Source organism: Anarhichas minor, unplaced genomic scaffold (assembly GCF_050575085.1).
Source record: "Anarhichas minor isolate MPS153535 unplaced genomic scaffold, ASM5057508v1 ptg000040l, whole genome shotgun sequence".
Taxonomy (NCBI): domain Eukaryota; kingdom Metazoa; phylum Chordata; class Actinopteri; order Perciformes; family Anarhichadidae; genus Anarhichas; species Anarhichas minor.
Window position 1 is genome coordinate 10,422,309 of NW_027466486.1, and position 14,277 is coordinate 10,436,585.

Sequence of the window (14,277 nt, forward strand, 5' to 3'; positions counted from 1 at the left end):
GGCATTTCTTAAAACCAATATAGGGTCTAAATTATTAGATTGGAGCAATGTTATCATGCTCAAGATATCAAACTGCATCTTGATACGAATACAGTACAATATAGAATATCCTGCATAAGAGCGTCCATTTGAGGGGAAAATACTGGTATTTTTAATATTTTAGAATCTATTTACAGTGTCGCTGATTATGTTTTATTTTTGTATTATTATGGACAATTTTATAATGTTTTTCCATTTCCAATGTTGGAGCAGTAATTAACATATACTGTGGCCGACCTACTGATTACTGAGCAACTTAAATTATAAATTGAACCAGCTCCTGGATATAATATTATTTTAATACTGTGTAGAATTCAAGTTCATAAAGCCAAGATTATTAGCACAAACATATAATTTACAGCCATACGCCATCTTAAAAAAACAACAACAGTTCATGTCAGTTTGGAGCTAACCACAGGGTTTTGTCCATACCAGTATAGCTTCTCCTCAATCCTCTTCTTCTTCCACTGGCAAAGTAAGAGCATACGGAAGGTCTTTTGGAAAGTCTTGTTACAAAGGGCGTAGCACATGGGATTGACGGTGCTGTTGACGTAGCACAGCCAGTAGCCCAGATGCCAGAGTGAGAGGGGAATGCAGTCTGAGCAGAAGGTGGAAATAAGCACCATGATGTTGTAAGGCGTCCATGTTAGGATGAACGCCAGCAAGATGGCGCTGAGAGTCTGAGCTGCCTTCCTCTCCTTGATCAGCACCATCCTCTTCCTCTTGGTGATCTGGTTCTTCAGAGTGGCGTCTATGGGCTTCGACGTCGAGGAGGTGGACGGGACGCTCATGGACTCGGCGGAGGAGAACGTCGACGTCGCCATTTTGGTGTCTCCGTTTTTGCTGTGGTGCTCTACGTGAGCTTCTTTGGCCACAGGCTTGAACTTGTAGGACACACACTTGCTGCTCTTCTGGGAGTTGCTTTTGGGTGGCGTCTGGAAGAAGCTATCCTCTTCGTAGCTGCTGAGCTGCTCGCTCTCACTGCCCACTCCAGCCTTGATGGTCTCACAAGCCTGGTTCCTGAAGGAGGGCTGGAAGCCCCCTGGAGACACAGGCCTGTCCTCATCCTCGGACGAGGCATAACTGTTGAAGGTGGTCAGCTGACCAGCTTTGGACCACTCGTCGTTGGTGGCGGCTGCTGATTTGGCCGCATTGCTTCTGCTGGAGGAGGACCAAGAGGCTTGATTCCTGTCATGTGAAGCCGACCTCAATTTACAGCTAAAACAGGATCTGATGATGGTCTTCTGAGGCTGGGGGACCCCAGGGTCAGTGGGATAGCTAATCCCCTGCAGCTCCGCCAGATCTTTGGTTCTCTTCTCTGTCTCCTTGTAGATTCGACAGTATAGGATGGTCATGACTGATACGGGGATATAAAAGGCAGCAATGGCTGTCCCAAAGGTTATCACAGGCTCAGAGAAAAACTGGATCTGGCATTGCCTCTCAGGGACAGAACGTTTTCCTACAAAGTATTGCCAGCAGAGAATAGGTGGGGCCCACAGAATAAGCGACACCAGCCAGGCCAAACCGATCATGATCCCAGCTCGTTTGGGAGTCCGCTTGGCCCTGTAGGTCAGAGGCCTGGTGATGGAAAAATATCTGTCAAAACTGATCACCAACAGGTTCATGACCGAGGCGTTACTGGCGACATAGTCAAGCGCCAACCACAGGTCACAGGCGAGGTTCCCTAAGGCCCAGTAGCCCATCAATATATACGAGGTATACAGATTCATGGAGAAGACACCTATAATGAGGTCAGCGGCTGCCAGACTCAGCAGGTAGTAATTATTCACCGTCTTCAGCTGGCTGTTGACCTTGAAGGAGAGCATCACCAGAACATTGCCCACAATGGTGATGAGGCTGACTATGGCCGACACAGTCGCAATGGTGATCACCTCCCACAGACTGTGGGGGACCAGGTGGATATCCATTGTGCTGGTATTTACAGTGGCGTTCAGGACACCATCTCCCTCCATGGTCTCCTTGTGTTTATTAAAATCCAGCCATGAAAAGAGTGTTTGGATTTGTCATTTTCAGAAAGATCTCCTGGTGAGAAAAGAAACAAAATGTTATTCCTTATCGCTTAAAAATAAAGTTTTAATAAGAGTTTTAATAAGAGTTTATTCGTAGCCACTAGATGAGATCAACTCAGCATGTTGAGCGTCACATATTTGCACTTTGCTCGACACTAAAAAGAATATACAAACTGTGTGTGTTTTTTTATACATCCTTAACAGAATAAATACATAAAACATACATTTGGTATTGCCATTGTTTTCTCTATTATGTTTCAGCTGCGACTCCTGGAAAAAAGACATTAAGCTGTTGTACATCATGCAGCTCACACAATTAAATCAAGTTCATGCAAGTACACGCATATGGCCTGTTCTAGGCAATCTCTGCAAACATCTGTGGCACATTTCAAAAATCCAGGTCATTACATAATTGTATTCCCTGCTCTTAATCTTTGCTGTTATCTTACTAGAGCATAAACTCAATTTATAGCTTCCTAAGACGGCCATTTCTTGATGAGAATATGGCAGATAATTCTGGTTTATTTTAAAACAAAAAAATCCTCCAACAAACAAATGATGGTCGTGATTTCAGTTATGTTTTTGGTTTACTTGTCCGTCCATTCTCTATACAAACTAATCGCTGCAAAGAATCATTAGGAGATGGAGCCCTTCCCAGCATTACATTAATATATATTGAATAGTCAATCAACTGAAATAATATTGAAGAGTGTATTTGTTCTTTCTATCAGTCAAATGTGTCAACATAATTTCCCCTGAAATACTGTAAGAAGAAATAAAGACAAGAAATGCGACTTGGATATAAGTGTGAAAACCAACCTGGGTGCACTCTAACGGAGTCAATACTGTGCATTCAGCCATGAGATTGATGCAGAAGATGCTGTCTGTGCCCAACTTTGAGGTTAGTGAAACATACAAATCTGCCTACATTTCAAACTCACTGCCAGCTAATTCGTCAGCCATGCAACAAATTCCTATTTCTGCAGTGTATACTATTTTACATTGTGTATATTATTTTTGTAGAGTTATGACACTAAAATAATCAAAAATGCAAATATTTTTCTTTGTGGAGAGCCTGTGCAATTCCCTCATCCTGCAATATACTTCCTTCTCTGCAGCACAATACTCTTTAGAAATAGAAACAATTTCTGTTACTGTGGCAGAGTTGCCCATGTGTGGTCATTTCCCTCTTTAAAACATTGCTTGAACACCTAAATGTCAGGAGTCTTTTTGTCTCCAAAGCCAACCATAGACGCTTATGTCCAACTAAGTACATACAGTCATATTGTCTGGTCTTTTCTTAATACGGTTTGGATTTACTAGTCACCAACTAATCGTCACCAACTAATCGTCACCAACTAATCGTCACCAACTAATCGTCACACAACGTGTTTACACTATCAAAGGGATATGTATGTCCAGCACCCACAGGCAACTACACACTCTGCACCAGTAGAGAGCAGCAAACACCCTCCACATATGGAAACTCACAGCACAAATGTTTCCTTCACTGAGGTGGTGTGCATGCACATTTCATCACAGGCTGCTGGACGCACCAATCAATAGTGGCTGAGGGGCTACCCATGCCAACCTGGACATGTGTTCGGAACAAACCCAGGGGAAATTTCTATTGTTTGATGTCTTGCCTTTCATGAGAGCTTTCATGAGAGCTTTTATCAAATGTATTGAAGCAGCATTAAACCCCCTGGGTTTGAGTACATTTGTGTATGTGAATGATTATATTCTGTGGGGAAAGCACAGATTTGTGTCCATTCCAATTATACAGTGTTTGAGCATGAGGCTAGTCTCTGATCCACACTGTCCGTTCTCACGGTTCTCACTCCCTCACTCCTCTCTTAGGAAATACATAAATACAGTACATGGGTATTACGCCATTGGTTTTCCGCCATATATTTTTCTCTGCTTAGAATTAGGGTATTTTCGTGCCATGTTACAGCCCAGCATCTGTGCCCTGCGCATGACCTTCCAAGACCTTGTCATCTCAAGAATCCTTTCTATTGAAAATGACCGGTACAACAGCAGTGGTCTAAACCACCATCAGGGAGGCAGAGACCATTTAATGCTCTCAGTGTGGAGCAACAGTGAAGTTTGGGGAAGATCATCTCTGAGAACCCTTCATGTGGTTTGTGGGAATTGAACCACCTGGCCATCAGCCAGAAGTGGCAAATGTGTGTCTGTGCGCTGGCACACATGTGGACAGAGAAACAGCTTGACACGCCCTCATCCTGCAGTTTCTCGTTGCATTGGGAATTATTCTTTTTTAATTCTTTATCTATGTTTTTCGACTTTTGTCGTACTTGCTTTTTTAATTTTCTCTCACTATGTTTATTGTTATGCACCAATACACCAAAGTGATTTTCTTTGAATGTGAAGACCAATTGGAAATAAACCGGATTCTTAATTCTTCTGCTCCATTCTTCTAGTGTCTCGTGTACTAAGAAGATCTCCCCTAACAGCTCTCCCTAATGCTGAGCTCCTCCTAAAATGTATTGCAATTCAACCCACAATGCAATACTTTGGACGAAGTCCCTACCCGGTAATTGAGAAATAATTTCCTCACTCATTGGCATTCGTTTGACAGTGCCAGGTTAGAGTGCCAGCAGCAGCCTGAAGCCCACACAAATAACATTCCAGTCACTGAGGGGGTCCTCCTGCAGGACTTGGATTTTCCCTTATCTTGTTGTAGAATGGCATTTCATATCACATCACTCAAATCCCCACATCATTACACTGTTTAGTGCAGGAGATGTCATGAATGCGTCGACAGAATTCTCTGCTATGAACAAACCGTTGTTTTGTTCTCATCGTTTACCTCATAATGAGGTCTTAATGGCACATTGGTTTCTAACTTTTTCTTACCAATTAGCTCGCACAACAACACACAACTGTGATGGTGAACATGGTAAACAATTACTGCAACATAACAACCTGAGCAGTATTGTTGTGACCACGTTAGCACTGTCGTTAGCATGTAGCTTGAACATCAAGAACAGCCTCACAGACCCGCTCGTCTTATTGACAATGTGATAAAGTGCTGCAGGAATGAGTCCCAAAACCCAGAAATCAATTAGTGTTTTAGCACTTCTGTTTCCATCGTCTCAAAGTCAATGAGTTGTTCAATGGGTTTTTGTGTTAGATGCCCGAGATAAGGTCTGTGGTTAAAACGGAATGGGAAATGGAAAAATCCCATTGGCTTTCTGTTGAGGGAACCAGTGAGATGCTAACGTCCTGGGTTGGCCTATAAAAATATGTCATCCCCGTATCACTCTATTCCTATTTTGTAAAGATCTATGATGCGTTTTATACCGTAGGGACCCAAGTCAGTGTAGCAGGAATTGAACCAAAATACACCAGCTGGCATAAAAGAACAAAAAGTAAATAGGCTGAACCATCAGTGATTATGTTTGATGGCACAAACAATTATTAATTAGTGATGACAGGCATGTATTTGATAAACGAGGACTGTTGTGTTGCTAAGCCTACACACACACATATTAGAATAGACTTGTTTTACCTCTTGACCTCAACAGGTAGAGCAAGTCAAGCTTGCTAATAGCTTCTAAATCGAAGCAGGAAGCATCTTAATGGTACACTCAGAGCTCAGAGTGTGGGGTAAACATGGACTCTGCGTCGCTATAAATAGTGAATATGGTCTGTTGTGGCCCCTTTACGAACTTTTTATGGATGCAGTTCGGTATCAAAAGGCAGGAGAGAGAGCTTTGTGATGCTGTCTGGGCAAAAAGGCTGTTATTGAAAACAAAGGCAATGCTGAAGCATATCTGGTAGCATATCGCCTGCACTGTGACTTGGTTATGAGAATGAAGAAATGATACCCATTAGTATAAATCAGTGCCAAATAGATGTCTTGCTCTCACTCTTGCCAAGAAAACAAAATCCTCCTCATTACAGATACATCCTAAGAGTATTAGACTACCACCTAAAATATCGTGAGAGCTATCCATAAGTAATGGTCATTGATTCAGTGATTAACAGAGCCTGTGGGCTGTGGGTGAGGACAGAAAACAAAAAGAATCTGCCCTGGGCCTCCATACTGAGTGCAGAGGCGGACATGTTGAGGGGTGGCTTCCTGCAGGTCCTCTGGCACCTGGCCATGAGTGCTCCTGTGCAGTTGCTCCACACACTGGCCCCCACCAGGCCTCCCAGTCATGCGTAACCTTTTTCTATCTACACTCTGCTTTGGTTGCAGCACAGCAGAAACACGAAAGCAAATAGCGTGTGTGTGTGTGTGTGTGTGTATGTGTGTGTGTGTGTGTGTGTGTGTGTGTGTGTGTGTGTGTGTGAGTGGCTTTTGTGGAAGAAAGGGAAAGAAGATGAGAGAAACCAATAGAAGAAGAAGGAGAGAGCAAAAGAGAGGCAAGTCAAAGCAAAGGAGGCAAAGGACACCAACTGTGTCTGCGTGGCGAGTATGTATGATATGCAAATCAGCCCTGAGCTTTTTGGCACAATAGTTCGTGCATCTTGTAGTCAGCCCACTGACCCATGGTTAAGATTCCTGCATATGTGGCGTCCTGGATGAGGACATAAGAAATGCTTGAATTATTCTGTGTCGGGCAATGAAGGAGAATGAAAGAGGATTATAAATGTTCAATGCAAGATCTGGCTCCTACACGTGCAATCTGAATTATTTATCAGTGGGCCAGTGTTTACGGCAAATAAAAGTAAGAATGCACTTCTCTGCCTTTTGTTTATTCAACGCCCAAATGTTTTCCCTCTATTAGATTAAAATAAGAAAAAAAACTTGATTTAGGCTACATCTCGAGAAATGATGGTCATTAAATGAATATTATGATCTGCGTATGGACGCCACAGTGGTTTTGGCAGGTACTTAAGGGAATAAAACGCAAATGCTTAATGTATCGGGGAGTTCTTTTTTATGAGCGACAACAACATTTCATTAATGCCCCATCATTTGGATAATGATCTGGCAATAAACTCATTTGAGTTCTTGGATGAAGACATTTCTAAATATGAGTGTCTGTCGCTGTTTGAGCCTCTCGGTCGATGATATTTCCCAACTCGTAACACACCTAATTTTCTCTATGCTGATGTCAGATTTTTCTGCAAAAACAACGGTAATAGTTTGAATTACCTCCATACTGTTCAAATATTCATTTTCAGTTCAATGGTGGAACTTTGGCACCTTGAGGGTACACACATAAGATTGCTCAAAAACGCATGTACATTAAGCTTCTATCTCAGATTGTTGATATACTTAATCTAGCTCACTATTTGCGAAATTAGAGCAAATGATTTGATGCCGTAGTTTATCCCGGCTGGACAGCTCCCAAACTACCATTGACAATTTCACAAAAAATGAAATTTGAGGTGAAATTGCTGCACAAAAACAGTCAAGTCTATGGGTCTACAATCTAGTCACAATGTCCCCTAACCCACCAAACCATTGCTTCTTTTATGGTGACTACTTTAAGCACCTTTGTACATTTGCTGCAACACCTCCTAAGATCTGTGGGGACTGGATGAACTCGTTAAAATCACGCTTCACCGCTTAATCCTTCGCTTAATCGTGTTTTGTCATTTCCACTTAATCAAAGAGAAAAAGGGGAAAGGCGGCGAGAGCCTTGTGATTTAGCTTTTGAAGAAAATATTGATTGATGAAATAAATTTAAAAAAAAGCATTTTCAAAAACAGGAATTTAAAATTTTTGATACGCAGTTGAAATGATGATACCTTTTTCAGATATTTTAAAGACAAGTGTAAAGATAGAAGAAGAGGGGTGACAGAGAAAATAGGGTTGTGCCATTAAATTGGGTGCACTACTGAGACATAGAAATATGTTGAAGATGGATGTGTATACTATAAAATAGATATGCTGCTGTGTGAAGAGGCAAGATATTTACCGACTTACAGCCAATGGAAACACATATTTCCTCAAGGTATTCATAAATAACTAGAAGGCTTTAAAACGTACCACATATGTGACTAAAAAACGACATCATATACAATCTAATGTACGGCACGTTTCTGTACACCAAGTCTTCCAGAAGAAGGGAGGCACTGCTTTCCAGCAGCACATCCTCCGTTGCTTTCATTACGGTAAAAGGCTACATTAAAAATACATGCAGAGACCTCTCAGACATGCACTTGTGCACACATGATGCTGCATCCCCTTAAAACCAGGTCATGCCTTTGTGCATTCATCAAAAAGTGCATGTTCAATCGCTCGTGATTCTCTGGAGGCTGTGAAACAAGTCACTAATGTAAAGAGGAAGGATAAAAAGATGAACATACTCACAGTTAACTTTCATCAGATCTCACAGTCTCCTGTTTAAGGGCACACTGTGTCTCCTGGCGAGAGCAAAGTTCATGGTTAATTCCTTTGTTTTGCCTGGGAAGCCTTCGGGTCAAGTGTGGCGCTGAGGAGCAGGTTCACAACACAGTTGGAGAGAAGATTGAGGTGGATGGGAAAATCCTGCTTGCTTAACCCCTCGCATGCCAGTAGGGGTCCGAGGGAAAAGTGTGAGCGCCGAGGCAGAGGAGAAAGAGGACGAAGGGCAGGATGAGGGTGTACGCCGGGAGGCTTCGGTCATCCCTGCTCAAGAGGCGCAGAGTACAGCCTCACGTTCCACCTCGGCCATCCAACACGGCCACCGTGCGTCCGGATGAGAAAAGTATTCTCAAGTTGCACAGCATCCTTCCTCAGTCATTCATAAATTAGTACAATCGGCTCAGGAGCCGAAAGAAAGAGGACAGGAGAGAACTTTTCCTCCCAGTGTGAGCTGAGCCGGATGAGCTGCTTCTCAGCCAAGTCGAAGCAGAATGTCACTGAGAGGCTGCGTGACGCCTGAGCCAAGTCACTGCTGCTGCCACTCTGCTGCTGCTGCTGCTGCTGCTGCTGCTGCTACTCTGGCTGACAGACACCGATGTAGCCGACTTTAGCTGGCTGGGAGGAGAAATTCCCATAGGGCTGAATGGTTCATCATGTTTCGGGACAGTGAGCATGCAGCTCAGACCACAGAGGAAGGATGGGGGGAGGTGGCTGGGTGACTTCTAGGGTTCTGTTTTGGAAGGTGTGGGGGCAGGAGGGAGTATGTGTGGAGGTGGTGAGAGGGTGGTGTTCAGTCAGAGTAGTGAAGCCGAGACTTGCTTTTGTGTGGTTTTACCACATAGAGCATTAATTACATCCAATGGCGTGCCTTTTGTGTGTGTTTTACAGAAAAGCAAGAAGAGATTGTGTTTGAACAGCATTGTGGCTATCAGCAAACTCATCTGCGGAGCATAAAACACCCCTGCTGCCTTTGTGCTCTCAAGGGAGCGCGCTGACATGGCTGGACGAGATAAGCAGACTACTGAAGTGACAGATGTTTTTCATTGGGACCTTTTGCATGTGTGTGTTGGTGTGTGCGTGCATGTGGTGCATACAGCATGCATGTCATTGTGCTGATTGGGGAATTATTCGCTTGGCATTCGGCGAGTGACCTGGATTGATAAAAAGTCCTCATATGTATTAATCCAGATGACGGTTGCTGATCCGTTCCGTGAGCTCCCATCAAATCATCAGAGACATACAATAATAGTAATAAATCCAGTTGCTCCCAATACATTACTTTGAATTGTAGAATATACAGAAGGTATTTTCCCTCATTGGATCATGTCAACTTTACTTTGAAGGGTCACACGCCACAAAGGTTGGGAACCGCGGGTCCAATTCATTGAAAAAAAAAATGTATTTGCTTGCAAACTATCTGGATTACAATAAGTAAATAAAATAGTAAGTAAAATGCATTTTTATAGCACCATTTGGGATAAAACGTCACAAAGTGCTTCACAAGAAACAACATAGAATGAATAAAGAAATATAAAGAACGGAGATAGAAGTTGGTAGCAATGATAAAAACAAAGTCCCATGTGTTGTCACACAGACTGAAGAGCTGCAGGGGAAGCTGGTTAGTGGACTATAGATAGACGACACTCCCTACAATACGTCATATTGACATTTGTCATCATGCGGCTCTCACTCTGAAACGATTTTGCGACTAGGTCAGAGCTACATGCCAATGACATGATGGATGCGTTTCATGAAAATCCTGCCACATCTGTTCCACAGAGCACCGTGCATCTCCACTCGCCCCTCCACACTGGCTGACTCTAATCTAAAGCCCTTTCCAGGCATCCGGCCAAGGGACAGACACCTGGCTCATCATTACCGATAAATCGCTGACCGACACAAAGTTTACAGCATAGTCATGTGTTTTATGTGATACAGCCCCACATTAACACTCACACAAAAGTGCAGGTGTGGACACCGACGTGCTATTGCCTTACAAGCTCATTCATATTGAATAAATTCTCAGGATCTGTCTTATTGATTAAATCACAAAAGTCTATTTGAAATAATGTCAGGCTTAATGCGTCATTAACTTTCTCGTTAAAACCAGTAAGTCACATGAAGCACCCGACCTTAAGCCAAAAAATAATGCTTTTCCAATACCAGAAACCTAAAAGTGCTTTTTCTTCCAGGTATCTTTTTTGATTTGGATCATCCTCACCTCATCCTCTCTGGAAAAACAATATTCACAAGGCTTCTAATGATAGCAGATAGTAGGGGCATGATTCAGGCATCCTCCTCTCTGCTCATCTGCATCCTGAAGGCATCGGCTTGCTTTTTCCACAGGTCACTGTCGGATCGCTGCATGACTGTGAGAGAGACAAGATGAGGAAGGACATCAACACAGCCAGAGATGGATTGCATCTGTCCACAGTCCACAGGGGCTTGCTTATCTCCTGACCCAATTGTGCACCCACATGACGGCAAAATAAAGAACATCTGCCTCTACACGTCGCAATTCGTCTATCTTATTGTTACTCTGGAAGTGTGCTTTGGCGTGAAGGTCTGTTCCTGATCTGAAACATGGCGAATGAGCTTAATTTAATCTAATACTACCCTTATACTTTTCTTGATTTGTTATTTGCCAAATTTTTTATCACCATAAACAATAAAGATCCAGCAGGATAACCAGAAACAATCAATAGCTCACTTTGGAGCCTCCTTTAATGTTGATCCCCGGCATGCAGGTCTCTCCACACTGGCTGAAAGAATCGGCTCTTCTGATGTCTTCCTCTCAAGGCTTTGATGTGCAACAAATGTTTATCTGCGGTCTTGCCTGCCTATTCCTTTTTTTTTTCTGTCTCCCTCTGGCCCCAAGCAACAACTCCTTTTTGACATAATGATTTGCCAATACCGTGTACTATTTCAGTGGATTTACTAGCCCCCCTACTGTGGCGCTCGCTTTTATCCCTGAGTATAAAATACTTGTTTCTGAGATGAAAAGATACAAGTGTTCCCTTTTCCAGCTATTTGCTGCACACATACCTTGTTTAAAGCCTTTTGATGATCGTATGACTTTTTAGCAAGTTATCTAATATTTGATCAAAGCTATGCTTAGGGTCATGAATGCATAAGTGCTTACCGAAATTGGAATCCAGAAGCAGTATCCATGTCACTGACGAACAGTAAATGAGCGAGCCACCTGCTACCTACTCTAGGTACCAATCAGCTGTGGCTGGCTGGCACATGAGCTCTTCCTCTCTACAATGCAACTTTAATGTTGCCTCGACAGAGGAGATGAGGTGATCGGCAACTTTGATTGTGCCGCTATTGGGGACTTGTGGTTTGCACTCCTTTGAGGACATCCAACACCGACTCCTCGGACACTCCTGCGTCAACAACAATGACCTTGTCTGGACGAGAACCCAGGCTAACCTGTGCACGTGTGAGCGTGCATGCACTTGTGTGAGTGTGTGTGTGTTGGGAAAGGAACAAGCTGTCACGATTCAGGTATAAAAGGATTGGACCCAAACGCAGGTGCAGAGATTCGGAAGCAGCCGGTAGAGTTCAATTAATTTATTTAACAGAATACCTTATAGCTGGTAGTCCAAAAAACAGGCAGGCAACAGAAGATCATTTAAATACCTAGAACGCTAAACACTGAAAAAAAAGTAAACAGAAGGAGCAAGGCTGGACCGTAGAAACAAGCTACTGAGGCAGTCGACCTGACACTGAAACAGGGAAACACACTAAAATACACAAGGAACTAATTAACAAATGAAACTCAGGTGTGGTGGGAAAATAAAGCAGCTAAGTAAAGACAGATGCAGGAAGTAAACCTGACACATTAACTTTCAAAACAAAAGAGGAAACAGACTAAAGAACCCAAGACCAAAACATAAGCTCTCCTTCTGAAAGCCATTGTGCTAAAGCTTTTGATCACAGCCCATGAAAGTGTTAATTAGTCCGATCATCATCATCATCATCATCATCATCATCAGATGATGATCATCACAGTTAAGGAGCCACACTGTCACCCGGAAAACAAACTGAACTGACCTTCGCAAAGCCCCACTGTCACTAACTAATTTATAATCATCACAAAAAATAGAGAAAAGAAGGAATAAAAGTATGTACTTTTACACAGCAGAGGTGAACACACACCTTTACGATGGCATATTTGCAAAGAACGAAAAATACAAACAAGCTCAGCTGTATAAGTGTTTACTCCCCATTTTACATCTTTGTCCTTGTATGCAGGTGTGCGATACGCGTATAGGTGCTCATGTGCATACTGACGCAGATCCTGTTGAGGACACTGTGTACAGCATGTCCAGACACCCTCCCTTCTCTATCAGGTCGTCCAGTCACCATCTGTCTGAATTATTGGCCATCAAAAAGGGTGTCAAAGCTTCAAATGAGCTCGGCCAATGCCGCTGGAGAATCTTATCAGCAAATGCCAAATTTCTACTGTGTGGAGTGAAAAAAATCGAACACCTTTTCAACCAAGCTTGCCCCGTGCAGCCTAACTCTAGAGAGATAGAGAAGGAGAAGAACAATTGCTAAATATCTGATCTCTCTCTCTCTCTCTCTTTCTTTCTTTCTCTCTCTCTCTCTCTCTGACTCTGTTTATCTGGGCGCTGCCCCGCTATCACGTTGGGCTGGCTTTGCAGGGCTGTCTGTGTCTCTTTAATTATTGTAATTTAGGACCACCCGTTGAATGCCTCCATCTGCCCCTCTCTGAGGTGAAAGATGGAAAAATCCTCAAAAGAGAGAAGGCATGACATCCGACCTTCAGTCGAATAGATCCATCGTGTTCCGTGGATAAGGAGAAGTCTTCACATTGCTTCTTTTAAAACAGGACTCTGTTAATTCATTCATACCCAGTAACTCTGCTTGTTCCTTACTCCCCTGGTGAGATGAATTCTTGTCTCCATCCCCAGGACATTGTTCTAATCTGCCTCATTCACACGCTATGCTCTAATAGGAGGGGCACATCTCTCATGCAGTATCCTGAGGTGTAGTATGTTTGAGTGAATCCACTATTTCTCAAAGTGGAAAATCCATAAGCCGCCAGCTAGAGTTTCTGCTCAGGCTGCTTATGAGAGATGACGGTTGTCTCCATGAGGCGAAGTTTTGCAATTATGTCAGAGGTGAATGAAAAAGATGTTTCATGTGCGCCATTTAGAGGCACAGAATGTAGATTATCATAACAACATTTGGGAAATGTTATTGATCCATGTCCACATGTATTCATCCAAAAAGGTTTACTGTCCAGGCATTAATGTCATTGTTGTATGTTGTATTCTATACATATTATAGTATGGTGTGTTTTTCATATCTATTCTTTCATATTTTAATATTATCCATTTTATAATCATCATACCTCTTTGGGCACCCTTGTGTTGTCAGTTTTATGAGTTATGTGACTTGGCTGCTGCACAACTGTAACTTACCGTTATTAATAAAGTACTCTATCTATGTATATGATTATTTTTATAGTATTACCTCATTTTTTTTTTCATTTTTTTTTTTTTATGAGAGATGAGAAGCTTGAATTAACTCTCAATTTTGTCCATTCGATATAAACCTTTCAGACTGTATATTCAGCAGCCGGTTAGCGTAGCATGATGAGTAGAAGCATGGGGAAACAGCTGGTTTTTCATCAAAAGTTGAAAAGTGAATTCAAGCACCTCTAAAGCTCACTAATCAATTAACTGCTTGGCATCCTATCGGTGACAACGTATTTGGGGATTTTGTTCCCTTTCAGAGTCAGGCCAGCTGTTTTCCCCCTGCTAAGCTATGAGATAACTGTCTAAGTTATTTTTCTACTCTTAACAACCTTCAATCTGATTATTCAATTCAACACTATCGCTGCTC

General features: G+C 42.6%; 1 protein-coding gene across 1 annotated transcript; it reads right to left on the minus strand.

Moving 5' to 3' along the window:
- Positions 1–431: 431 nt before the first annotated feature.
- On the minus strand, positions 432–2,012 carry chrm5a (cholinergic receptor, muscarinic 5a). Its single transcript, XM_076108296.1, has one exon. The coding sequence runs from the start codon at positions 2,010–2,012 to the stop codon at positions 432–434; it is 1,581 nt and encodes a 526-aa protein (XP_075964411.1).
- Positions 2,013–14,277: the final 12,265 nt, after the last annotated feature.

Bases quoted from the DNA above. Each gene is read 5' to 3' on its own strand.
- chrm5a (XM_076108296.1), bottom strand. From the start codon at position 2,012: ATGGAGGGAGATGGTGTCCTGAACGCCACTGTAAATACCAGCACAATG.